We start from the raw sequence: 27,850 nt of genomic DNA, 5'->3' as shown, positions 1-27,850 counted from the left end.
GTAGATACTGAACTGTCTGAATAATTATATTACAGTATAAAGAAAGAGATGGAGTGGACGGCTCAGACAGAAGGTGGGGAAATAGCTTTTGTTTTCCTGAGATCTTTTGCAGCCCTTTGGAAATGGGTTCACTTTCTGGCAACGTCTGAGGTCACCGCTTATACACTGCAAAAATTAAGAGCAAAAACAGAGGAGAAGAGTTAGTGTAAACAGACACCAGGTGGAAAATCCGTGCAAATTGGTTGCGGTTTCTTCTTTCCAAGATACCTCTCACCACTCCTGTCAGAGATGATATTCATCTCACCTACAAAAAGATATTGACCAAATAGAACGGGTCCAAAGACGGGCTACAAAAATGGTGGAAGGTCTTAAGCATAAAACGTATCAGGAAAGACTTCATGGACTCCATCTGTATAGTCTGGAGGACAGAAGGGAAAGGGGGGACAGGATCGAAACATTTAAATATGTTAAAGGGTTCAATAAGGTTCAGGAGGGAAGTATTTTTAAGAGGAAAGTGAACACAAGAACAAGGGGACACAATCTGAGGTTAGTTGGGGGAAAGATCAGAAGCAACGTGAGAAAATATTATTTTACTGAAAGAGTAGTAGATGCTTGGAACAAACTTCCAGCAGACGTGGTTGGTCAATCCACAGGAACTGAATTTAAACCTGCCTGGGATAAACATAGATCCATCCTAAGATAAAACACAGGAAATAGTATAAGGGCAGACTAGATGGACCATAAGGTCTTTTTCTGCCGTCAGACTTCTATGTTTCTATGTTTCAGCCGTTTCGGACTGGTTCGGGAGAACTAGTAGTAGCGACCTGAGGGTGAGGTTGCAGCAGGTCTGCCCAAATGCCCCAGCGTTGTGCCGTCCTATTTAGGCACATTTTCAAGCCTTGCGCATGTGTGCAAGCTGCGTGCTTGAGCAAAGCGCATGCACGGAAGACCCATAAGCATGCACCAAAGTGGAACCTGTGAGCGTAGCATGCTCACGTTTGCGAACCGGTACGGAAAGTTAGTGAATACCGCCTACAGTAAAGACGTGGCTGTTAAAGGCATCAGGCTTCAGGGTAAGAACCATAAACTTTATGTTGAGCGGTAATGGCTGGATGATAACATGATAGCATGATGAGCCTCCCCCACTTACTCGAGCCAAAAGGAAACACAGGGACGGGCGCAGAATGCAACACACAGAAACCTACCTTGCGCTCTCGGACTGTTGACCTTCTGGAAATTTCGATCTGAAAACGGAGAAAAGATACGCATTTTTAAAATAATCCTTGGGGAACCATGTGAAATAGAGTAGAGAATAGAGAGTAGAGAGTAGAGAATATAGAGTAAAGAGTAGAGAGTAGAGAGTAGAGAATAGAGAGTAGAGAATAGAGAGTAAAGAGTAGAGAGTAGAGAATAGAGAATAGAGAGTAGAGAGTAGATAATATAGAGTAAAGAGTAGAGAGTAGAGAATAGAGAATAGAGAGTAGAGAGTAGAGAGTAGAGAGAAGAGAGAAGAGAGTAGAGAGTAGAGAATAGAGAATAGGGAGTAGAGAGTAGAGAGTAGAGAATAGAGAGTAGAGAATAGGGAGTAGAGAGTAGAGAAGAGAGAGTAGAGAGAAGAGAGTAGAGAATAGAGAATAGAGAGTAGAGAATAGGGAGTAGAGAGTAGAGAATAGAGAATAGAGAATAGAGAATAGAGAGTAGAGAGTGGAGAGTAGAGAATAGAGAGTAGAGAGAAGAGAGTAGAGAATAGAGAGTAGAGAATAGGGAGTAGAGAATAGAGAGTAGAGAATAGAGAGTAGAGAATAGAGAGTAGAGAATAGGGAGTAGAGAGTAGAGAATAGAGAGTAGAGAGAAGAGAGTAGAGAATAGAGAGTAGAGAATAGAGAATAGAGAATAGAGAATAGAGAGTAGAGAGTGGAGAGTAGAGAATAGAGAGTAGAGAGAAGAGAGTAGAGAATAGAGAGTAGAGAATAGGGAGTAGAGAATAGAGAGTAGAGAATAGAGAGTAGAGAATAGAGAGTAGAGAATAGGGAGTAGAGAGTAGAGAATAGAGAGTAGAGAGAAGAGAGTAGAGAATAGAGAGTAGAGAATAGGGAGTAGAGAGTAGAGAATAGAGAATATAGAGTAGAGTAGAGTAGAGTAGGAATTTAGAATAGAATAGAATTTAAAATAGAGTAGAATTTAGAATAAACAAGAATAGAATTTACACTAGACTAGACTAAGCTAGCATAGCATAGCCTAGCATAGCATCGAATATAGAATAGGAGAGGAGAATAGAATAGTATAGTATAGTATAGAACAGAATAGAACAGAATAGAATTTAGAATAGAATAGAATTTAGAATAGAATAAAATAGAATTTAGAATGAAATAGAATTTAAAATAGAATAGAATTACAATAGAATAGCCTGCAAGGTAAGAGCTGGGAAGATTATTAGCACCTAGTTAGAGCTGGGGGGGGGGGGAAGCTATGGAAAAAATTTACATTCAGAGTATAAGACGCACCCAAATTTTCAACCTCATTTAGGGAGAAAAAAAGTGCATCTTATACTCCAAAAAATCCAGTGGATAAATAGTTACATGCAAACTATCATAGAAGCACACAAACTACTCCCCACTAGAAGTCATCCAGGTTTGCAAAAGCAAAATGTGCTTCACATTGATGGCTGTTGAGAAAGGGGTTGAGCTAGAAGACCTCTAAGGTCCCTTCCTACTCCTCTGTTGTTCTGAGAAGGTGGCCCTGGACATTCCGGTCTGGTTGCTTTACCCTTCTGTGTCGTATTCTTCCTCCTCCTCTTCTTTTTCCTCCTCCACACTGGAGTTTAGTAAGGCTTGTCTCAGTTTGATGGTTAAGATGATGGCGCCAATCACAACGGGCAGAAAGACAAAGAAACCCACGAGGAGCCAGTTTCTCGTCGAAAACGGTTTGGGGCGATCGTTGCTCCGGACAATAACTAGAAAAGAAAGAACCACACTGTCAAAAAAAATTCCAACGAAAATGGGGAAAGAACTTATCCCCAAAATTCTTTATCCATTCGGATGAAACAAATCTTATCAAGTCCCTGAAACAATGAACTGTCTGAATCCAGAAGGAAATTAGCAAACTTTCTCTGCAATTTTCAATGGAAAATATGATGCAACGTCAAATCCAGGGTCGGTATAACACTGAAACCAAAAGTGGAACTTCAATCATTATAATAAAATTATACCATCAAAGGTTCTACTTGCAGCTTTCTCAAAAAACAACTTGCAGAATAGAAAATGGGAGAGAAGGAGGGAGGGAAGGAAAGAGAGGAAGGGAGGGGAGGGAGGAAAGGAGGAATGATGGTTTGGATGAGAAGGATGGGAGGGAGGGAGGATGGGGGAAGGAAGGAAAAGAAAAAGAAGAGAGACAAGGAAGGGAGGGAGGGAGGGAGGAAAAAGAGAAGAGAGGTGGAGGGCGGGAGGGAAGGAGAGAGAAAGGAAGAAAAAAAGAAAAGGGAGGGAGAGGTTTTGATGAAAAAGGAAAGAAGGTCAGGAAGAGTGGGAGAGAGGTAGGGAGAGAGAAAAAGAAGGGAAGGAAAAGGAAAAGAGAGAAAAGGAAGGGAGAAGGGAAGGAAAAAGAGAAGAGGGAGGAAGGAAAGAAAGAGGGAGGGAGGGATGGAATGGAGGGAGAAGGGAAGGAAAAAGAAAAGAGAAGAGGAAGGAAAGAAGGAAGGAAGGAAGGAAGGAAGAGAGAGAAAGAGAGAAAGAAAGAAAGAAAGAAAGAAAGAAAGAAAGAAAGAAAGAGGGAGGGAGGGTAGGAGGAAAGGAATAATAACTTTTCTAGAGGGGAAGAATGTCTCACTTGGAGCGCTTTTAAAGTAGAAAGGACTAAGAGGTGCATAAGAAAGGATGATTGAAATACATATAATCAAAGAAACCAGATAGACTCCTTTTCCTCCTCTTTCACAATATTAAACCCTGGGAACCTGTTGGGAAGCTAAATATTGTTTAAAGTTCAACAAAAGGAAACCCTACTCCATGTAACTCACCATGGCCAACTTTGCCCACAGAAATATATATATACTGTATAACCTATAATATAATATATATATACTGTACACCATATACTGTATATAATTCTCTTGTACGGCAGGTTAATTCTCTGCCTAAAACAAATGTTAGAACTTTAAGTAATTAACTTGGAGGATTGAATTGTCCCGTGGTCGTTGTCCCGTGGCAAGTTGGCCGTGGCGAATCGGTTGTGGCAAGTTGCCCGTGCCATCACTGCAGAGCCGAGCTAGCCCCATGTGCTGCTTCTATGCTGCAGTGTGAACTTCTTCTCGTTAAAACCTGTCCAAGCGAGGGCACCCACCGCTTCGGAAAGTGCTGTCGATGCTTCCGCCGAGGCCGCCTTCGTCCGGTAAGCGACAGTCCGGGGGAGCCCATCCCGGGTTACAGTGACAATGGCCTTTGTTGTTGCACTTCTGAATTGTATCCGAGAAAGAGGAATGGGAAGAAAAACATTATTTTATTTTATTTTATTTTATTTTATTTTATTTTATTTTATTATTTTATTTTATTTTATTTATTTTATTTATTTTATTTATTTTATTTATTTTATTTATTTTATTTATTTTATTTATTTTATTTATTTTATTTATTTTATTTATTTTATTTATTTTATTTATTTTATTTATTTATTTTATTTATTTATTTTATTTATTTATTTTTTATTTATTTTTATTTTTTTATTTGTTTATTTGATTGATTGATTGATTGATTGATTGATTGATTTGGTTTGATTTGTATGCCGCCCCTGTCCGCAGATTCGGGGCAGCTCACAACAATAATAAAGCAATGTACAGAGAACAAATCTAATATTTAAAAATCTAAAAAACCCCATCATTTAAAAGAACATACAACACAAGCATACCATACATAAAACTATATAGGCCTGGAGGAGATGTCTCAATTCCCCCATGCCTGACGGCAGAGGTGGGTTTTAAGGAGTTTGCGAAAGGCAAGGAGGGTGGGGGCAGGTTCTAATCTACAGGGGGAGCTGGTTCCAGAGGGCCGGGGCCACCACAGAGAAGGCTCCTCCCCTGGGTCCCGCCAGATGACATCGTTTCGTCAACGGGACCCAGAAAAGGCCCACTCTGTGGGACCTAACTGGTCACTGGGATTCGTGCGGCAGAAGGCGGTCCCGGAGATATTCTGGTCCGATGCCATGAAGGGCTTTATAGGTCATAACCAACACTTTGAATTGTGACCGGAAATTGATCGGCAGCCAATGCAGACTGTGGAGTGTTGGTGTGACATGGGCTATTTGGGAAAGCTGCTCTCGCAGCTGCATTTTGCACGATCTGAAGTTTCCGAACACTCTTCAGAGGTGTTTTGCTTCACCCTTCACCTGTGTTTATTTGCCGCTGCTCAAAAGGAGGAGAAGACCCAGAAGGAGACGTGGTGGTGAAACCAATGTAGGTACACAACAGTGAACAAAACCTTTTTGACAAATTTTATTACTGACTCACCCCTTTCCCGTGGCACTTGGTTTCGGCGTTACAGTTTGGTCTGACTACGGCTCGATCGACGCACTTCTGGCCCATGCAGATCTTAACAGAGGTGAGGGGGGAATGAAATTGACACAAGCAAAAAATTAAAATGCATCTCATTTGAAAAAATGAGAGCGACCAAAGCTTACGTTGAAAGAAACGGTAGGATTAAATGATAGGGTTAAAAGCCATTTGGGATGACTTGAAACATAGACAAGGAATGACAGCAAAGCCCCAGTGGGCATCAAGTCTGCCCTTGGAGTTTTTGCTGGCTTACTTTCTCTTTTTAATTAATTAATTAGTTAATTATTAGATTAGATTAGATTTATTGGATTTATATGCCGCCCCTCTCCGCAAACTCGGGGCGGCTCACAACAACAATAAAACAGTACATAATAACAAATCCAATGCCCACCAATTATGCTCCATTCCAATCAGCCAGAGGTTCAGAACGGATTTAGCATTTTGTTCAGCGTATTGAGTTCTTCCCGAGGACCTGGCATAGGTAGGGGAGGAGGTTTGCTGGCGTTTCAGATACAGTGGTCCCTCGATTTTCGCAGGTTCAAATTTTGCGAAAAGTTTATACCACGGTTTTTCAAAAATATTAATTAAAAAATACTTTGCGGGTTTTTTCCCTATACCACGGTTTTTCCCGCCCGATGATGTCATATGTCCTCGCCAAACTTTCATCCACCTTTAATAAATATTTTTTAAAATAAACTTTAATAAATAAACATGGTGAGTAATCATCTAAATGGTTGCTAAGGGAATGGGAAATTGTAATTTAGGGGTTTAAAGTGTTAAGGGAAGGCTTGTGATAGTGTTCATAGCCAAAAATTGTGTATTTACTTCCGCATCTCTACTTCGCGGAAATTCGACTTTCGCAGGCGGTCTCAGAACGCATCCCCAGCGAAAATCGAGGGAACACTGTATATGGCAGGATGGTATTTATTTATTTATTCATTTGTCCAATACACAAATATATAGGAAGAAAAATAGACATGTAGTAATATATATAAGGGTAAAGTGAACTTAGAGGAGAGGATATATGAAAGGAAGAGAATATATATGATAGGTGAAGGAAAGGAAAGACAATTGGACAGGGGACGAAAGGCACACCAGTGCACTTATGTACGCCCCTTACTGGCCCTTACTGGTATTAATATTAGTATTAGTATTTATTAGTATTAGTACTTTATTCAGAAAAAACAATAATACAGAAAATTGGATTTATATGATGGCTTTCAAATATCATAATATCACAAGTTGAACATTATTATTATCATTATTATCACTATTATTATTATTATTATTACTACTACTATTACTACTATTATTACTATTATTATAATATATAATATTATATATAATAATATATAATATAATAATATATAATAATTATAATAAGACCCATCCTCGAATACAGCTCACCTGTTTGGAACCCATATCGCATCTCAGACATCAACACCCTTGAAAATGTCCAAAGATACTTCACCAGAAGAGCCCTTCACTCCTCCACTCGAAACAGAATACCCTACGAGACTAGACTTTCAACCCTGGGCCTAGAAAGCTTAGAACTAAGACGCCTTAAACAAGATCTAAGTATTGCCCACGAGATCATATGCTGCAACGTCCCGCCTGTCGGCGACTACTTCAGCTTCAACCACAACAACACAAGAGCACACAACAGATTTAAACTTAATATTAACCGCTCCAAACTTGACTGTAAAAAATACGACTTCAGTAACTGAGTTGTCGAAGCGTGGAACTCATTACCGGACTCCGTAGTGTCATCCCCAAACCCCCAACACTTTACCCTTAGATTATCTACGGTTGACCTATCCAGATTATTACTAATTTTTTATTTTATTTATTTTAGAGAGAGGGAAAGAGAGGGAGAGAAAGTGAGGGGGGAGAGAGAATCAAAGCTTTCGTTCTTATCAATTGAGTCTAAGCAACATTTTGACTCTTCTCATCTCCTTGGGATAGGAATGCCATATTGGAAGAAAAATAAAACATTGATCCATTAGCTAAAAAGCGGATCCATTGTGACAGGCCACTAAATCAGAGCCCGTATCAGGCAGGTCACTTATCTTCCTGTGACCCAATTTCAGAAGTTTACCTTGTTTTCTCCACAGGACGAACCATCGTGAATCAGAAACGGATCTTTGATCCCTGGACCCTTCAAATAGTCCAAAGTGACACACAAGCGATTCTGCACCTTGGCATAAATGATGGCGGCGTTTTCCAAAAAGAAAGGGACTCTATTCGGATAGTCACAAACCAGTTTTCCACACCTCAGGTCCCTGCAGAAAAGAAGATAAAGAAAGAGAGATTCGAGCAGTTTTACATCCGCTACTCGTGTCCTTGAAGAACCAATATTCTAACCTCGGGCAACATACAACTAGGTTTGTTTGAGGATGAATGAACATTGCTTGCTTTTTTTTTGTTTAAGCCACATTTGTTTCAGATTAACAGAGTTGGAAACTGTTGTGGTTAGCTCTGGCCCAGCTCCTGCCCCAAGGACTGTGGATGTGGGGGAGACATCCACATGCTGCAGGCCTGTTTTGCCCCCGGTGGAATCTGCTGATGAAGGCTCCTCTGACCAAGAAGACATGAGTGACAGGGAGGAGGAGAGTGTGGCAGACAGCTCAGAAGGAGATCAATTATCTAGCTCCTCCTTGGATTCAGAACAAGAGTTAATGATACAGCCACGCATGCGGAGAGCAATGCATAGGCAGCAACAACTGAGAGATTATTATCAAAGAAAATGAGGCCACCTGTGGTGGGGGGGGGGGCTGTGGTCATTAGTGAGGCTGCTATAAAGAGCAGCCTGTGGGTTTGGCCATTGTGGAGGATTATCTGATCGTTGTGTTTTGTGCCTGTCTTGCTGACTTTGACCTTTTGTGTGCTGATTTTTCCCCGCTTTGAAACTAAACCAGAGCAAAGTGTGTTTCACTTGGTGAAAGAAGAAGGACTGTGAATTGCCTCCCAGCTGCAAGCTAAGTATCACAGAACTGATCAGGGACTTGTACAAATCACCAGTTTGTTTGGAGACCAGTGCTCTTTGCTATACCAAAAGAGGGCTTGGTTTAAGTGAATTTTCATTATAAAGAACATTGTTTTGAATTTTCAAACGTGTGTGTGTGTCTGAAATTTGTACCTGTGCATTTTTGGGAGGATTCTACCAGAGAGCCCGACAGAACAGAAAGGGACCTTGTAGGTCATCTAGTCCAGCCCCCCCCCCCCCATCCAAGCAGGAAACCCCGCACACCATTTCTGACAGATAACAGTCCAGTCTCTTCTTGAAAGCTCTATTCTTGTGCTCTATTCATCTCCGCCCCCTGCCTTTTATCCCAGAGCTAGGGTGGGGCTTCGCTAGCAGCGGTGGCTCTTCCATCCTAAGGACCAGCCCATAGATTTCCACTGCTCTCCTCTCCTCTCTTCCTTCTGTACATCCGTGTGTCGGGCACAAGACCCAGCTGTTCCTCCTCTTCCGCATCAGCCACCTCCAGATCTGGAGGCTGTTGACTCTGCATTTGAGGGTTGACAAACAGCCCATGCTCCGCCTCTGTTTCTCTTTCTCTCTAAAATATTGTTTTACTGAAAGAGTAGTAGATGCTTGAAACAAACTTCCAGCAGATGTGGTTGGTAAATCCACAGTCAGTGAATTGAAACATGCCTGGGATAAACATAGATCCATCCTAAGATAAAATACAGGAAATAGTATAAGGGCAGACTAGATGGACCAGGAGGTCTTTTTCTGCCATCAGTCTTCTATGTTTCTATGTTTCTTTATTTCTCTATGCCAGCTCCATTCCCTTTTCCCCCTCAGATACTTTAATGCTGACCCTTACTCCCATGCCGAGCTCCATCTGATTCGGCTGCTGCTGGGTTCAGCAGCCAACAGGCCACAACATTAGAAACATAGAAGTCTGACGGCAGAAAAAGACCTCATGATCCATCTAGTCTGCCCTTATACTATTTCCTTTATTTTATCTTAGGATGGATATATGTTTATCCCAGGCAGGTTTAAATTCATTTACTGTGGATTTATCTACCACGTCTGCTGGAAGTTTGTTCTAAGCATCTACTACTGTTTCAGTAAAATAATATTTTCTCACGTGGCTTCTGATCTTTCCCCCAACTAACCTCATATTGTGTCCCCTTGTTCTTGTGTTCACTTTCCTATTAAAACACTTCCCTCCTGAACCTTATTTAACCCTTTAACATATTTAAATGTTTCAATCATGTCCCCCCTTTCCCTTCTGTCCTCCAGACTATACAGATGGAGTTCATTAAGTCTTTCCTGATACGTTTTATGCTTAAGACCTTCCACCATTCTTGTAGCCCATCTTTGGACCCGTTCAATTTTGTCAATATCTTTTTGTAGGTGATGTCTCCAGAACTGAACACAGTATTCCAAATGGGGTCTCACCAGCGCTCTATATAGCAGGATCATAATCTCCCTCTTCCTGCTTGTTATACCTCTAGCTAGGCAGCCAAGCATCCTACTTGCTTTCCCTAATAGTATTATTCTGGTACTGAACTAATTCCGACTCAAGACAGATACATTTTCCACCCTATCATGACTGGAGCAACTATGCCAGAGCGTAACCCTTGGGGAACTTGAAAAGACTGAAAACAGTCTAGTTAGTTTGTTAGTGTTAGTAGCAACCTACTCCCACTGGCAGTCCTGGTATCCTCTTGCAGTAGAACCGCAGTGACCCATCCTGTCCTTCTGGCTGTTAATTTCTTCGTAGCATTGAAGGGAGCCACTTTTCGATTCTGCAAAACACAGCACAGGTCCAAAGCTTTAAATAGAGGCTGGCCGAAGCCTACGAAGACGACCCATTCTGGCTATTTGGGAGGGGGCTGTCAGCTGAAAGTAGTGCCCACTCCCAGTAGTAGGTTGCTACCAGTACGGTACGGCCGGTGAAGGGCTACCAAAACTTTTACTACCACACTGTGGGCGTTACTTATGCGGGATGCACCGCATTTTCTTTCAACATCTTTCGGTGCAAATTGGGTGCTCTGGGGTGGAGGGCCATTTTCGCTACCCCACTGTGTTCCCCTAAGTCTGGGCAGCAGCCCACCCCTGGGGACGGTGCACCGGTAGCAGCTGCCAGATTGCGCAATTTGCGCATGGCTGCTACTGTGCCAGTCTTATATTTTTTCTTCAATTCTTCATATTTTTGCTTCGTGCGCATGCGCAGAGCAAAATCTCACGAGGAGACGCATGCATGCGAGAGATTTTGGTGAGAAGCTGTTTTCACCCTCCCCGGGCATTGAATTATGGGTGTGGGCACATGTGCAATAGCGCACGGCCATGCTGTTTTGGCACCCGAGGAAAAAGAGGTTCGCCATCACTGCTCTATGGCATTGCTTCTAATATTATTTTAAAGAAAAGGTTCTTTTACCGCCATTAAGAAGTAAATTACCTATTAAGAAGTTATTACCTATAAAGCCCTTCATGGCACCGGACCAGGATATCTGCAAGACCGTCTTCTACCGCACAAATCCCAGCGACCGGTCAGGTCCCACAGAGTTGGTCTTCTCCAGGTCCCGTCGACTAAACAATGCCGTCTGGTGGGACCCAGGGGAAGAGCCTTCTCTGTCGCGGCCCCGACCCTCTGGAATCAGCTCCCTCCAGAGATTAGAACTGCCCCTACCCTCCTTGCCTTTTGTAAACTCCTTAAAACCCACCTCTGTCATCAGGCATGGGGGAATTGAAATTTTTCCCTTCCCCCTAGGCTTATAGAATTTATACATGGTATGCTTGTTTGTATGATAGGTCTCTTAAATTGGGGGTTTTTAGATTATTTTTTAATATTATTTTTAATATTTATTGTTGTTAGCCACCCCGAGTCTTCAGGGAGGGGCGGCATACAAATATAATAAATAAATAATAAATAAATAAATAATAAATTCTGATCAATGCTCCATCCATCCATCAATCCTCCCTCCCCCTCTCTTTCTCTCTCTCTCTCTCTCTTTCTCTCTCTCTTTCTCTCTCTCTCTTTCTCTTTCTCTCTTTCTCTCTCTCTCTCTTTCTCTCTCTCTGTTTCTCTCTCTCTCTCTCTTTCTCTCTCTTGCTCTTTCCCTCTCTCTCTCTCTTTCTCTCTCTCTCTCATTGTCCATTCTCCAAGGCGGGAGAATGAACCAGTGGCTAAAACACTACACAGCCCTGTATAAAAGCAGCTGCCGGCACACCAGCTGTTGCCTTTCTACCAGAGCTGAATAAACCTTCTATTTTTACAATGCCTGCGTGTCCTGCCTCGACAGAAAGCAGAAGAGATTAAATGGAGAGAAACATTTATTACGTGGTCCGAATATTTTCTTGCACCACCGGTCTGCGCTTTGGCACCGTCCGTGCATGCAAATCCCTGTTCGGTGTTCGCACCAGTGTCCATCCTCTACGTAATGGTTTTCCGAGCATTCGGCCGAGGTACCGTTGCAAAACTCCTTGAGGTCGCATTCCGTGTCCTCCAGTTCTCTGCATAAGGTTCCCTTGGTCTTCAACTGCAAGACAGAGAGAACAAGGCTGCGGCGTGAGTTCCGGTAAATTAACCAAAACCAGGAATCAAGCTGCGTACAGGTAGACGTCTGAATTTTGGAGAATTAAGGAGACACTTCCCAACAGTTGTTGTGGTTAGCTCTGGCCCTGCTCCTGCCCCAAGGACTGTGGATGTGGGGGAGACATCCACATGCTGCAGGCCTGTTTTGCTCCCGGTGGAATCTGATGATGAAGGCTCCTCTGACCAAGAAGACATGAGTGACAGGGAGGAGGAGAGTGGGGCAGACAGCTCAGAAGGAGATCAATTGTTTAGCTCCTCCTTGGATTCGGAACAAGAGTTAATTATACAGCCACGCATGCGGAGAGCAATGCATAGGCAGCAACAACAGAGAGATTATTATCAAAGAAAATGAGGCCACCTGTGGTTGGGTGGGGCTGTGGTCATTAGTGAGGCTGCTATAAAGAGCAGCCTGTGGGTTTGGCCATTGTGGAGGATTATCTGATCGTTGTGTTTCGTGACTGCTTTACTGACTTTGACCTTTTGTGTGCTGATTTTTCCCCGCTTTGAAACTAAACCAGAGCAAAGTGTGTTTCACTTTGTGAAAGAAGAAGGACTGTGAATTGCCTCACAGCTGCAACCTAAGTATCACAGAACTGATAAGGGACTTGTACAAATTACCAGTTTGTTTGGAGACGAGTGCTCTTGGCTATACAAAAAGAGGGCTTAGGTTAAGTGAATTTTCATTATAAAGAACATTGTTTTCAATTTTCAAACGTGTGTGTGTCTGAAATTTGTACCTGTGAACTTTTGGGAGGAGTCTACCAGAGAGCCTGACAGAACAACAGGGAGGACAATTCAATTTCAATTTCAATTTGTTAGATTTGTATCCCGCCCCTCTCCAAAAACTCGGGGCGGCTCACGGAATAAGTATAAAAAACAAAGCATGTAGAACAAATCTAATGTATTTAAAAAGTACAACTAAAAACCCTATATAACACTCAGTCAGACAAATAACCAGTGGAACAGCTTGCCTCCAGAAATCGTGGGCGCTCCATCACTGGAGGTTTTTAAGAACAGACTGGACAATCACTTAACTAAAATGGTTCAGGGTCTCCTGCATGAGCAAGAGGGATGGGCTAGAAGACCTCCAAGGTCCCTTCCAGCTCATTCATTGTACACCTGGACTCACAACAGGACTACCTGTATTATATTAGGGAGAAGTCTGGTGCCAAAGTGTTGGGAAGTATTGCAGTTCCTCTCTTGAGAAGTTTCATTACCAACATCAAACACAGAAATTAGAGTGGAAAGAGGGAGGGAGGGAGAGAGGAGGAGGAAGGAGAAAGGGAAGAAGAAGAAGAAGAAGAAGAAGAAGAAGAAGAAGAAGAAGAAGAAGAAGAAGAAGAAGAACCAGAAGAACCAGAAGAACCAGAAGAACCAGAAGAACCAGAAGAACCAGAAGAACCAGAAGAACCAGAAGAACCAGAAGAACCAAAAGAAGAACCAGAGGAGGAGGAGGAGGAAGGAGAAGGAGAAGGAGAAGGAGGAGGAGGAGGAGGAGGAGGAGGAGGAGGAGGAGGAGGAGAAGGAGAAGGAGAAGGAGAAGGAGAAGAAGAAGAAGAAGAAGAAGAAGAAGAAGAAGAAGAAGAAGAAGAAGAAGAAGAAGAAGAAGAAGAAGAAGAAGAATCCAACTGGTGATGAAATCCAGCATAGTGATCTCGTTTGCTGTGTTGTATTGATTATAACAACAACAACAACAACCTACTCTCCACAGCACCTGAAGGTAAGACCAGAAATAACAGATGGAAACGTATCGAAGAGAAATCCAAGCTAGAACTCAGGAGAAATTTCCTGTTGCTGAGGACAAATAATCCCTTCCAACTCTGCTATGCTTTATATTCAGTCGAGGGGTCACATAAAGGTTTTAAAAAACCAAGATGGCGGCCATACTAGATGGCAGCGAGTAACAAGTGCCCATGGCTTCTGCACCGTCCCACCTGGGCCCGCCCTTACCTTGCAGGTTCCCAGCAGACAGCACTCTCCTTGGGCACACTGCTTCCCTGCTTTCAAGGTGCAATCCGACTCACAGCAAGGATGTTTTTCACATTCCTGCAAACAAGAGAAATACGTGGGAGAGAGGAGAGCTGAGCATCATAGAGCACAGAATCATCTGGCGGGAAGGGACGTCGGAGGTTTTCTCGTCCAACCCCCTGCTAGACAAATAGATGCCCAGTCTTCTTTTGGGGGGGGGGCAGCCTCCAAGATGGAGCACCCACGACTCTGGGAAGAAACTCTGTTCCACTCGTCTGTAGTGATGTAGGGTTTCCTGCCTAAGCGGAGGGTTGGACTAGAAGACCTCCAAAGTCCCTTGCCACTCTATTCTATTCTATTCCATTCCATTCCATTCATTCTTCTATTATTTCTGTCTATTCTATTATATTCAATCTATTCTATTCCATTCTTCTATTATTTCTGTCTATTCTATTATATTCAATCTATTATATTCTATTGTATTCCATTCCATTCTATTATTTCTGTCTATTCTATTATATTCAATCTATTCTATTCTATTCTATTCCATTCCATTCTATTATTTCTGTCTATTCTATTATATTCAATCTATTCTATTCTATTCTCTTCTATTCCATTCCATTCCATTATTTCTGTCTATTCTATTCTATTCTATTCTACTCTATTCCATTCCATTCCATTCTTCTATTATTTCTGTCTATTCTATTATATTCAGTCCATTCTATTCCATTCCATTCCATTCTATTATTTCTGTCTATTCTATTCTATTCTATCATTTCTTTTTCCTCTCCTCTGATTTCCCCCTTCCCCCTTTTTCTTGCAAACCTGCACTGTGCCACAGTCGCATTGCTCCCCGTCTTCCACCACGTGGTTGCCGCAGAGGGGCGCTCGGTAGGAGATATCAAAATGTGGCTTGTTGTGGAGACACTGCGACCACGCCGAGTTCAGGAAATTCTGGAAATCTTTGACGCTGCAGCTGCTGAAGGTCTTGATGCCACTGGACTGTCTGAAAGGGATAAAAATAACGCAGCCTTTGACTGGCAAAATTTTGTCTGGAGAAAGTTTCAGCCTTGTTAACCGTGTCCAGTCGCAATCTCTGCTCATGCCGTACCGACATTATACCTTCTGGCCATCTAAAATTAATTCCTCTCCCAATCCATTTCTTAGTTAAGAACAGATATTCCTTTCTTAAATCTCTTTTTGGTGCCTGTTTCAAGGCAACAAACTCTTTTTCTTTATATTTAATAGTTGTGTTTTCTCAATTTCTGCAGGAGTTCTCTTCTCCATGCCTGGCAAAATTTTGTTTCTGCTCATGCGCACAGAGCAAAAATACACTGCGACGTACACACAGCGCAAGAGAACCGAAGCTGCACGCGCAGTGCATCGGTAGCGGCGGTCATGGCAATCTGCCCCAATCGTAAAGATACAGGCAACAAAGTTTTAGTCACAAATAGAAAAGGAGATAGGTAATAGGAAAGATGAGAAGAACAATACTAATACAGCCTTACTAAACAGTTTGACAATATTATAAAATGTTTGTTGTCAAAAGTAGGCTCAAAGTTGACTCAGCCTTCCATCTTTCCGATGTGGGTAAAATGAGGACCCAGATTGTTGGGGGCAATACGCTGATTCCGTAAACAACTTAGAGAGGGCTGTAAAAGCACTGTGAAGGAAGGGAGGGAGGGAAAGGAAGGAAGGGAGGGAGGGAGGGAGGAAGGAAGGAAGGAAAGAAGGAAGGAAGGAAGGAAGGAAGGAAGGAAGGAAGGAAGGAAGGAAGGAAGGAAGGAAGGAAGGAAGGAAGGAAGGAAGGAAGGAAGGGGGATAGTAAAATGGAGGGATGGCCTGGCTAGGGGAAAGGAGGAAAGGAGGAAGGAAGGAAGGAGGGAGGGAAGAAAGGGAAAGGAAAGAGGGAAGGAAGGAAGGAAGGAAGGAAGGGGGATAGTAAAATGGAGGGATGGCCTGGCTAGGGGAAAGGAGGGAAGGAGGAAGGAAGGAAGGAATGGAAAGGAAGGAAGGAAGGAAGGAAGGAAGGAAGGAAGGAAGGAAGGAAGGGGGATAGTAAAATGGAGGGATGGCCTGGCTAGGGGAAAGGAGGGAAGGAGGAAGGAAGGAAGGAATGGAAAGGAAGGAAGGAAGGGGGATAGTAAAATGGAGGGATGGCCAGGCTAGGGGAAAGGAGGGAAGGAGGAAGGAAGGAAGGAAGGAAGGAAGGAAGGAGGGAGGGCGGGAAGGAAGGAAGGAGAAGGAAAGCAGGGAAGTAAAAAGGAGGATGGGAGGGAGGGAAGGAAGGAAGGGCAATAGTAAGAGCATTTAGACTTTATAGAGCTTTTACAGCCCTCCTTAAGCTGTTTACAGAATGACCCTCTTGCCCCCGACAATCTGGGTCCTCATTTGACCCACCTCGGAAAGATGGAAGGCTGAGTCAACTTTGCGCCTACTAAGTCTAAAGGCAAAATGCTAAATAGAAAGACTTACGCTGCTCTGGTGTTCATCAGGCAGACCGTCCCCGAACAATGACATTGTCTGGTGTCATCAAAATACAGTCCGACACTAAACCCCAGCAACTGCGCCACTATAACCGAGAAGGCTTCCAAGGTCATCCCGTTTTGAAACTGAGAGAAAGCAGAAATCCATGAAAAGTGGAAACTGCTTAACAACCAAAGGCAGAATGTTCTGGGCTCTGATGAGCCTTTAAGATTTGATCGGAAGTTTATTTATTTATTTATTGCATTTACATGTATAGTTCATATAGTAGATAATGTATATTTTTGTGTGCCTGTGTGTAATATGTATGTACACCTACAGCACAGATACATAGAATTAAAGAGTATATTTTGGCTGTTCAGTAACAGTAAATAGAGAGGAAAATTGTATCTCTTTGAGGCGTGGAGAGGCCAGGCACCCTAACCCTAACCCTTGACCTGAGTGACATCAAGTTGGCCACCTTTAAGCCAGTCATATAACCTTTAAGCTTTAAGGTCACATGATAAAATAGAACAGAACAGAATAGAATATATAGAATAGAATATATGGAATGGAATGGAATGGAATAGAATAGAATAGAATAGGACTGAATATAATAGAATAGACAGAAATAATAGAAGAATGGAATAGAATAGAATAGAATAGAATAGACAGAACTAATAGAATGGAATGGAATAGAATAGAACAGAACAGAATAGAATATATAGAATAGAATATATGGAATGGAATGGAATAGAATTCTTTATTGGCCAAGTATGATTGGACACAAGGAATTTGTCTCTAGTGTAGATGCTCTCAGTGGACATAAAAGAAAAAGAGACATTTGTCAAGAATCATGTAGTACAACACTTAATGATTGTCATAGGGGTCAAATAAGCAATGAGGAAACAATCAATATTAATAAAAATCTTAGGATACAAGTAACAAGTTACAGTCATACAGTCCTAAGTGGGAGGAAGGATTGTCAAGCCACTCCCACCTGATCACATGGCTGGAAAGCCCCACCCACCCAATAAGCCACGCCCACAGCGGGGAAGTAAACAATTTTGCAGCCCTTCACTGGCGCCCACGCACCCTTTGGGCACACCGACCAAAAAGGTTTCGCCATCACTGAGCTATGCCTTCCTCAGCAAACGGAGCCAAAGACCATTTCTATTTAGGAGTTTAAGCTGTGGCCCATCCGACTGCGGGTTGGCAAACAGAACCCAGAAGTGGGGAATAATAACCACGAGCCGTATCAGCTCTCTTACCATGGCGACTCCAGCGGAACTGGATTTGGAGCACATCTGTTTGGCAAATGTTGCCCCGACAGAATCTGCCTTGTTCCTATAACTGAAAGGAAGAATTTGCTTGTTCAGGGGTCGGTGCCATCATCTCCGGTTTTTGTAGTGAGACCCTCCCCACATCCAGGGGGGGATTCCCATTCCTGCTGCCACTGGCGTGCCGCGCGCCCAACTTCACTTCTCCTGCATGCGCGCATGCGTGTCCGAGTGTGTCTTTGCTTCTGCACATGCACAGGAAGCAAAATCTCACGAGGTGACACGCAAGAGAGGGATCTTGGTGGTTTTAAAAAATTTTGGCCTCCACGCATGCGCGGAAGCAAACAATCGCTGAAATCTCAAGTGCGCATGCATCCCTGCGCAAGATTTTGCTTCCTGCGCATACGCAGAAGCAAAGACATAGAAACATAGAAGATTGACGGCAGAAAAAGACCTCCTGGTCCATCAAGCCTGCCCTTTTACTATTTCCTGTATTTATCTTAGGATGGATCTATGTTTATCCCAGGCAGGTTTAAATTCAGTTCCTGTGGATTTACCGACCACGTCTGATGGAAGTTTGTTCCAAGCATCTACTACTCTTTCAATAAAATGATATCTTCTCACGTTGCTTCCGATCTTTCCCCCAACTAACCTCAGATTGTGCCCCCGCGTTCTTGTGCCCACTTTCCTATTAAAAACGCTCCCCTCCTGAAAATTATTTAACACTTTAACCTATTTAAATGCTTCTGTCCCCCCTTTCCTATAGGGTGGATAAACATATATACAGCCTATAGGATGGATCTATGTTTATCCCAAACATGTTTCAATTCAGTTCCTGTGGATTTACCGACCACGTCTGCTGGAAGTTTGTTCCAAGCATCTCCTACTCTTTCAGTAAAATATTTTTCTCACGTTGCTTCCGATCTTTCCTCCAACTAACCTCAGATTGTGCCCCCTTGTTCTTATGTTCACTTCCCCCCCTTCTGAACCTTATTTAACCCTTTAACGTATTTAAATGTTTCGATCATGTCCCCCCTTTCCCTTCTGTCCTCCAGACTATACACATTGAGTTCATGAAGTCTTTCCTGATAAATTTTATGCTCAAGATCTTCCACCATTTTTGTCGCCCGTCTTTGGACCCATTCAATTTGATCCATCTCTTTTTGTAGGTGAGGTCTCCAGAACTCCAGACCCATCCTCAAATACAGCTCATCTGTTTGGAACCCATATCACATCTCAGACATTAACACCCTTGAAAATGTCCAAAGATACTTCACCAGAAGAGCCCTTCACTCCTCCACTCAAAACAGAACACCCTACGAGACTACACTTTCAATCCTGGGCCTAGAAAGCCTAGAACTAAGACGCCTTAAACAAGATCTAAGTATTGCCCACAAGATCATATGCTGCAACGTCCTGCCTGTCGGTGACTACTTCAGCTTCAATCACAACAATACAAGAGCACACAACAGATTTAAACTTAATATTAACCACTCCAAACTTGACTGTAAAAAATATGACTTCAGTAACCGAGTTGTCGAAGCGTGGAACTCATTACCGGACTCAATAGTGTCATCCCCAAACCCCCAACACTTTACCCTTAGATTATCTACGGTTGACCTATCCAGATTCCTAAGAGGTTAGTAAGGGGTGAGTACAAGTGCACTAGAGTGCCTTCCGTCCCCTGTCCTATTGCTCTCCTATATCTCCTATTCCTTTCTTCTATTCCTATATCTCTTCTTCTATTCTTTCATTGATATGTTCTATTCCTATATCTTCTCTTCTATTCTTTCTTAGATATATTTTACTATGAGTATCTCCTCTATAACCTTCATCATGTATTTTACTATGTGTATATAGATATATACCCACTAAAACCCCCATTGTGTATTGGACAAAATAAATAAATAAATTAAATAATAAATAAACTGGACACAGGATTCCGCAAGACACCCCGCAAAGTGCACATGTCCACACAGGAGAAGCAAAGCTGCACACGCAGTCCAATGTTTGCTACCGGTGTGGCCTCCTTTATCGTTCCGGTAGCCACCCACCGCTGCCCTCATCCCTTCCTTTCTTCGAGGGGGAGGACGGATTTTCCTTACACGAATAGGAAAGCCATATCGTGAGGCCGCAGAGCCAGGTGCTCGTTTTTCCAGCTCAGAAACTGTTGCAGCAACGTGTCGGTGCTCCCCGTGAGGGGGATCTTGTCTTTCTTGATCCATAACTCTAACGAGGACAAGACAAGCTTCATGTTGAGTTTGTAAAACATCTGAAAACGGGAGCAAGAATCCATTCAGGAGAGGCTCACAGCCCAGATTCAAAACAGACAGTTTGGTCTAGTGGTGAGAAGCCAGGAGACTGGGAGTTCTAGTCCCGCCTTAGGCATAAAAGATGGCTGGGTGACTTTGGGCCAGCCAATCACCAGGAGACTAGGAGTTCTATTCCCGCCTTAGGCATGAAAGCCGGCTGGGTGACTTTGGGCCAATCACCAGGAGACTGGGAGTTCTAGTCCCGCCTTAGGCATGAAAGCCGGCTGGGTGACTTTGGGCCAATCACCAGGAGACTGGGAGTTCTAATCCCGCCTTAGGCATGAAAGCCGGCTGGGTGACTTTGGGCCAATCATCACCAGGAGACTGGGAGTTCTAGTCCTGCCTTAGGCATGAAAGATGGCTGGGTGACTTTGGCCAGCCAATCACCAGGAGACTAGGAGTTCTAGTCCCGCCTTAGGCATGAAAGCCGGCTGGGTGACTTTGGGCCAATCACCAGGAGATTGTAACTTCTAGTCCCGCCTTAGGCATGAAAGATGGCTGGGTGACTTTGGGCCAGCCAATCACCAGGAGACTAGGAGTTCTAGTTCATCCTTAGGCATGAAAGCCGGCTGGGTGACTTTGGGCCAATCAACAGGAGACTGGGAGTTCTAGTTCTCCCCTAGGGATTAAAACTAGCAGGGTGACTGAACTTGTGACTCTTAGACCAACCCACCTAACATGTTTCTTGTGGGGTCAAGGGTAGGAAGGAGTATTGTGTGTGTGTTTGGCACCTTGAGTTATTTACAAAAATAATAAAGAAGGAAGGAAGGAAGGAAGGAAGGAAGGAAGGAAGGAAGGAAGGAAGGAAGGAAGGAAGGAGAAGGAAAGCAGGGAAGTAAAAGGAAGGATGGGAGGGAGGGAAGGGGAAGGAGAAGGAAGGAAAGGAAGGAGGGAGGAAGGAAGGAAGGAAGGAAGGAAGAGGGGAGGGGAGGGGAAGGAGTCCCTCTTCCATTTCCCTGATGCTGACTGAAGCCAGGATGCAATTAGGTTGCCAATGTTATTATTTCAGAGGAAGAACAGAACACTACATGTAGAGCGAGCTATTGGGGGACAAAATCAGCCCAGTGTGGGTCTAAATAGGAGCATGACATTCTAAGCAGGGCTGGTGTAGAGATTACAAGCACATACACAGGCACAACTCACCGTATTGATAAAATTCATAAGCTGCATGATCTTCCCCGTGACCACATCTTCATTGGAGCCCATATAATCATACTGCAAAAAAAGAAAAGGGAAAAAACTTCATTTCTTCTTTGATCATTGTGTATTATTGTGTATTGGACTAACTGACTGACTGACTAACTAACTAACTAACTAACTAACTAACTAACTAACTAAATAAATAAATAAATAAATAAATAAATAAATAAATAAATAAATAAATGTGTATTTACAGATGGTGTTGCTATCCTTATTCTATTCAACTCCAAGTTTGGAAACCTTTTAAGTAAGCAGAGCCAACAAAAATAAAACTCACCAGAGATTTGGTCACAACCACATGCATTTCCACAAATTTGAGCACGGCAAAGTTAATCTGTTTTCATTCAAGGGAAGAAAGTTTAAAACACCATTATTAGGGGAAGGTTCCAGGACTAGCCAACCTCTTATATGCGCTCAATGCTTTCACCCGGTTTCCCCACCTAACCCGCAAAACTTTAACCCTTAGACTATCCACTGTTGACCTCTCCCGATTCCTAAGAGGTCAGTAAGGGGCCTGCATAAGTGCACCAGCGTGCCTTCTGTCCCCTGTCCTAATGTTTCTTTTTTATTAGTATCATGTATATAAATATTATTTTATCTTTGTATACCATCAATACATAGTTGAGAAAAATGAATGAATGAATGAATAAATAAGTAAGTAAATAAGTAAGTAAGTAAGTAAGTAAGTAAATAAGTAAATAAGTAAATAAGTAAATAAGTAAATAGTAAGTAAGTAAGTAAATAAGTAAGTAAGTAAGTAAATAAGTAAATAAGTAAGTAAGTAAATAAGTAAATAAGTAAGTAAGTAAATAGTAAGTAAGTAAGTAAATAAGTAAGTAAGTAAATAAGTAAATAAGTAAGTAAGTAAATAAGTAAGTAAATAAGTAAATAAGTAAATAAGTAAGTAAGTAAATAAGTAAATAAGTAAGTAAATAAGTAAGTAAGTAAGTAAGTAAGTAAATAAGTAAATAAGTAAGTAAGTAAATAAGTAAATAAGTAAATAGTAAGTAAAAAGTAAAGAAGAAGTAAAGAAGTAAAGAAGTAAGTAAATAAGTAAATAAGTAAAGAAATAAAATGAGTGATGCTCACAGGTTGCAATGGGTCTTTCTTTGAAATCACCGTGGTCGTCCATTTAATGGAATAATTCTGCTTCGAAAACTGAAGGCCAGTATCATTGTATTCTATCCGAAAAACAAGATGGTGGAAACCAGAGGCCGACTCGATCGGCTCAATTCCGTAGCTGGCGTTCTGAATCTGTATCACCCCACTGTTGGGCAGAAAAAGCATAAATAAAGTTAAAAGAAATAAAGCACCGTTAGCAAGATGGTGTTTTTGTCTTAGTTTTTTTAAGTAAGGGAAATACATTTGAAAAGGCAAGGGGGTTGGATTTCTCTCTGTGGGTTTAATGTTAGTTGCCTAGAGCTGATTATCAGATGGAAGGCTATCATAAAATAATAAAGTACAGTAACAATAAAATAAAGCAAAATAAAATAAAATAAAAAACAAAGTAAAGTAATAAAATAATAAAATGAAGTAAAGTACAGTAATAATAAAATAAAGTAATCAAAACAAAACAAAACAAAACAAAATATGAAAACCAGGCATTATTCTGTTGGGCCTCGAAGCTAAAGAAGAGTAATTTAATATACGATAATGTGGCAGTCCACAGTTATTGGAATCGTGGTTCATTCAACTCCATTTCCTGGTGTTTGCAAAGTATAAACTTATTTTATTGCATGGGGTTCTGGAGACCTTGGAGCTAAGAGGAAAAAATAAATTTGGAAGAGAAATGGAGGAGGCACCATTTTTTTAAATCAAATATAATTATGCATATACAGTGTTCCCTCGATTTTTGCAGGGGATGCGTTCTGAGACCGCCCACGAAAGTCGAATTTACGCGAAGTAGAGATGCGGACGTAAATACACTATTTTTGGCTATGAACAGTATCAGAAGCCTTCCCTTAGCACTTTAAACCCCTAAATTGCAATTTCACCCTGTTTATTTATTAAAGTTTATTAAAAAAAATATTTATTAAAGGCAAACAAAAGTTTGGCAATGACGTATGACGTCATCGGGCGGGAAAAACCATGGTATAGGGAAAAAACCCATGAAGTATTTTTTAATTAATATTTTTGAAAAACCATGGTATAGACTTTTCGCGAAGCTTGAACCCGCGAAAATCGAGAGAACACTGTACTGTACACTATAATTTTGAAACTTCTAAGCCCAAGTTTTCACTCCCTCTGGAATATATTTTCGTACCCTCCAGTTGGGAACTTCTGACGTAGGATCTCCTGCTTGAGCAGGAGGGGGTTAGACTAGAAGACCTCCAAGGTCCCTTCCAACTCTATTATTCTGGAGAGGAGAAAATGCAGTTAAGAGTTGGGCTGAGGAACAGGAGTGGTTCGCTCAAAGGGAAATTACCTGGACTCACCTGAGCCCAGAGCAGGAACTGAGCATCACAATTGAATCTGTGTGGCCATCTATATAGCCTTGGTAATAGCAATCCCGCTATAAAAAGAATAAACAAGAGGGTTTATGCTTAATGAGGGGCATCTAAGTACCGGAGACGAGTGCGGCGGCCTAGAGGTGAAGCTCTAGTCTCACAATTAGGAGGCTGTGAGTTCAATATTTATTTATTTTTATTTATTTTTATTTATTTTGTCCAATGCACAATGAGGGTTTTAGTGGGTATATATCAATATACACATAAAATACATGATGAAGGTTATAGAGGAGATACTCATAGTAAAATATATCTAAGAAATAATAGAAAAGAAGATATAGGAATAGAATATATCAATGAAAGAATAGAAGAAGAGATATAGGAATAGAGGAAAGGTATAGGAGATATAGGAGAGCAATAGGACAGGGGACGGAAGGCACTCTAGTGCACTTGTACTCGTCCCTTACTGACCTCTTAGGAATTTAGATAGGTCAACCGTAGATAATCTAAGGGTAAAGTGTTGGGGGTTTGAGGATGACACTTTGGAGTCCGGTAATGAGTTCCACTCTTCGACAACTCGGTTACTGAAGTCATATTTTTTACAGTCAAGTTTGGAGCGGTTAATATTAAGTTTAAATCTGTTGTGTGCTCTTGTGTTGTTGTGGTTGAAGCTGAAGTAGTCGCCGACAGGCAGGACGTTGCAGCATATGATCTTGTGGGCAATACTTAGATCTTGTTTAAGGCGTCTTAGTTCTAAACTTTCTAGGCCCAGGATTGAAAGTCTAGTCTCACAGGGGATTCTATTTCGAGTGGAGGAGTGAAGGGCTCTTCTGGTGAAGTATCTTTGGACATTTTCAAGTTTCTCGCGCTCTGGGCACAATGAGAATACAGGTGAAACTCGAAAAATTAGAATATCCTGCAGATATTCATTTATTTCAGTATTTATTTATTTATTTTATTTATATGCCTAACTAATGCATATCTGATCGCCAATGAATTAAAACTCCAATCATCAAGGGATTGTTTTTTTCAGAATCGGTGGGTTAGTGGAATCAAACCATCGTCAGATTAAGAAAATGCTTACTTCCCAGCTCGGAGAAATCTTACCTGGTTGGCTGGGACAAATGACACCAGCGTCCCGTCTTTATTGTATGTGTAAACTCTGAAATTATTGGATAGGAAGGCTCTACAGAAAAAAAGCAGACGGATACCGGGTCCAGGACAAAGTGAGGTGAGAGAGAAAGGACATATTACATGATACAACCCAATAGTATATATTGTGGCCGCGAGAGCAATTATGGGCTTTCCCAGATATGCCCATGTCTCGTTAACACTCCACGGCCTTGGAGTGCCGATCAGTTTCCGGTCACAATTCAAAGTGTTGGTTATGACCAATAAAGCCCTACATGGCATCGGACCAGAATACCTCCGGGACCGCCTTCGGCCGCACGAATCCCAGCAGCCGATTAGGTCCACAGAGTTGGCCTTCTCCGGGTTCCGCCGACCAAACAATGTCGTCTGGCGGGGCCCAGGGGAAGAGCCTTCTCTGTGGCGGCCCCGACCCTCTGGAATCAACTGCCCCTGGAGATTCAGACTGCCCCACCCTCCTTGCCTTTCGCAAACTCCTGAAAACCCATCTATGTCGCCAGGCATGGGGAAATTGACATAGAGACCATTGGACTCTAAAGTGAATTGTTAGAGCGGATCGCAAGACCACAGCTCCTAAAATCACTGCAGAGCTCAATAGACACGTACAGAACCCAGTTTCCACAAAAACTGTTCGAAGGGAGCTTCACAAATCTGGATTCCACGGAAGAGCTGCAAGGTGTTTCCAGGTTTTTTGTCCACCCTCTGTATATAAGCCAATGACAGCTGTATTAATATTTTTATTCTGTTCCTCTGTGGTTATCTTTTAAAATAAAATAAACCGTTTACGTGGTTCCTTAAACCAGTGTTTCCCAACCCTGGCCACTTGAAGATATCTGGACTTCAACTCCCAGAATTCCCCAGCCAGCATTCGCTGGCTGGGGAATTCTGGAAGTTGAAGTCCAAATATCTTCAAGTGGCCAAGGTTGGGAAACACTGCCTTAAACATATGAATTAACTCCAAAATAGGCAGAGGCTTCCAATCGTTTCTCTTACTCACTGTTGCTTCAGGTAAACTGAAATGGATTTCCCTTCTATGTTCATGTCAAATGACATCCTCTCCTGAAACAACCAAAAGGGGGTTGGATATTATTCTTGTTGCTTTATTCATATTGCAAAATCCAAGCAGTGCAAACCATAATTTTTTTAATAATCAAGCCAAAATTCAAGCAGCACAAACTGTAAGCAAGGTATGAATAATTGAATAATTGAATAATTAAATAATTGAATAATAAACGTTTACCGGACTATCATTATGTGTTGTACATTAGTATTCTTGATGAAACTTGTATTTTCTTTTATGTACACTGAGAGCATCTGCACCAAGACAAATTCTTTGTGTATCCAATCACATTTGGCCAATAAGGTATTCTATTCTATTCTATTCTATACTATTCTTCTAACTCTACTCTATTCTTTTCTACTCTACTCTGTTCTATTATTCTACTCTACTCTATTCTATTCTTCATTCCAAATTCTATTCTATTCTATTCTAGTCATAATAATAGTTGTAGGAGTGAAAAGTTTGTTTGTTTTTTAAAAGATAGAGATATTTCTTGGTGACAAATGGAACCGTTAAGGGAAAACAGATAAAGGATTAGATATAAAAATAAGATCAATGTATACGACCGGTCTACAATAAATAGGTAAAATAATTGTGCAATAGGTTGCGAGCACAAAAAGAAATGTAACACAGATTTGTAAATACAAATGTCCAATGTTTGTTTTGTGTGTCATGTTTATAAATAAAAACTTTTTTATAAATTTAAAAAAAAGAAAGAAATTGTGTTACAAATTGTTCCCCAGTGGGTATCAGCTTAATAACCCTCAGCGGATTTGAAGTTGCGGGCAGGCGGGGGCTGAAAGTGACAGTGAAACTAGCTGCAACTTTGACAACGGATCAGGAAAAAACCCATAGAAATACCTGATTTCCACTGCTGTGAGATGGGCTCCTTTGAGGAACAATCACCTGCAGATATGACCGCTGAGATCCTAGGCAGGAGAAAGACTCTCGTTACCGATAGATCTTGACTTACGATCACAACTGAGCCCAAGCAAAATTGTCCTTGCTAATCAACGCATGGCTGGGTGGACAACGCTACAGTGTCCCATTGGAAGGTCTCAAAACACCAGCTTAGGAAGAGACTCAATTGTGGAGAAAGTAGGTCCATGGGTCAGCCAAGAGGAGAAGCTGGTGAAAGCTCTTAATCAGTCAATCAATCACTCAATCAGCAATCAAATCTAGAGCATTGAGGTTTCGCGATCTCTTCTCTGAGTACCAAATTACCCACCCCAAGTTTTCATTCAAGGCACAACGGATGAAGCTCCAGTTATACCATTTTGGACCCTTTGTGAAAAGATGCATTTCCCAGAAGAGTAGAGTAGAGTAGAGTAGAGTAGAGTAGAGTAGAGTAGAGTGTAGAGTAGAGTGTAGTGTAGTGTTGAGTAGAGTAGAGTAGAGTGTAGAGTAGAGTGTAGTGTAGTGTAGTGTAGAGTAGAGTAGTGTAGTGTAGAGTAGAGTAGAGTAGAGTGTAGTGTAGAGTAGAGTAGAGTGTAGTGTAGTGTAGAGTGTAGTGTAGAGTAGAATGTAGAGTAGAGTAGAGTGTAGTGTAGAGTAGAGTAGAGTAGAGTGTAGTGTAGTGTAGAGTAGAGTGTAGGGTAGAGTAGAGTGTAGTGTAGTGTAGAGTAGAGGAGTGTAGTGTAGTGTAGAGTAGAGTGTAGTGTAGAGTAGAGTAGTGTAGTGTAGAGTAGTGTAGAGTAGAGTAGAGTGTAGTGTAGAGTAGAGTAGAGTAGAGTGTAGTGTAGAGTAGAGTAGAGTGTAGGGTAGAGTAGAGTGTAGTGTAGTGTAGAGTAGAGGAGTGTAGTGTAGTGTAGAGTAGAGTAGAGTGTAGTGTAGTGTGTAGTGTAGTGTAGTGTGTAGTGTAGTGTAGAGTAGAGTAGA

General features: G+C 41.9%; 1 protein-coding gene across 1 annotated transcript; it reads right to left on the bottom strand.

The window, feature by feature from the left end:
- Nucleotides 1-121: 121 nt before the first annotated feature.
- Nucleotides 122-26,850, bottom strand: LOC139174753 (disintegrin and metalloproteinase domain-containing protein 2-like). The gene is made up of 20 exons (XM_070765299.1): nucleotides 26,834-26,850; nucleotides 25,910-25,971; nucleotides 24,871-24,949; nucleotides 23,752-23,828; nucleotides 22,406-22,583; nucleotides 21,594-21,650; nucleotides 21,260-21,331; nucleotides 19,910-20,076; nucleotides 17,796-17,877; nucleotides 16,537-16,673; nucleotides 14,887-15,067; nucleotides 14,044-14,139; nucleotides 11,839-12,037; nucleotides 10,198-10,303; nucleotides 7,638-7,821; nucleotides 5,495-5,575; nucleotides 4,336-4,447; nucleotides 2,767-2,953; nucleotides 1,206-1,244; nucleotides 122-165 (listed from the first exon to the last, which is right to left on the bottom strand). The coding sequence occupies exons 2-20, from the start codon at nucleotides 25,963-25,965 to the stop codon at nucleotides 159-161; spliced, it is 2,097 nt and encodes a 698-aa protein (XP_070621400.1). The 5' UTR covers nucleotides 25,966-25,971; nucleotides 26,834-26,850; the 3' UTR covers nucleotides 122-158.
- Nucleotides 26,851-27,850: the final 1,000 nt, after the last annotated feature.

This window comes from Erythrolamprus reginae, chromosome 12 (genome assembly GCF_031021105.1).
Source record: "Erythrolamprus reginae isolate rEryReg1 chromosome 12, rEryReg1.hap1, whole genome shotgun sequence".
NCBI lineage: Eukaryota > Metazoa > Chordata > Lepidosauria > Squamata > Dipsadidae > Erythrolamprus > Erythrolamprus reginae.
This window is presented reverse-complemented; position numbering and strand designations above follow the sequence as displayed.

Coding starts and splice junctions, on each gene's coding strand:
- LOC139174753 (XM_070765299.1), bottom strand. CDS start 25,965: ATGTCATTTGACATGAACATAGAAGGGAAATCCATTTCAGTTTACCTG. Junction 10,304..11,838: donor CAAGAAAATATTCGGACCAC/GTAATAAATGTT, acceptor TGTGTTTTGCAG/AATCGAAAAGTGGCTCCCTT. Junction 7,822..10,197: donor TACCAGGACTGCCAGTGGGA/GTAGGTTGCTAC, acceptor TCTTTTCTGCAG/GGACCTGAGGTGTGGAAAAC.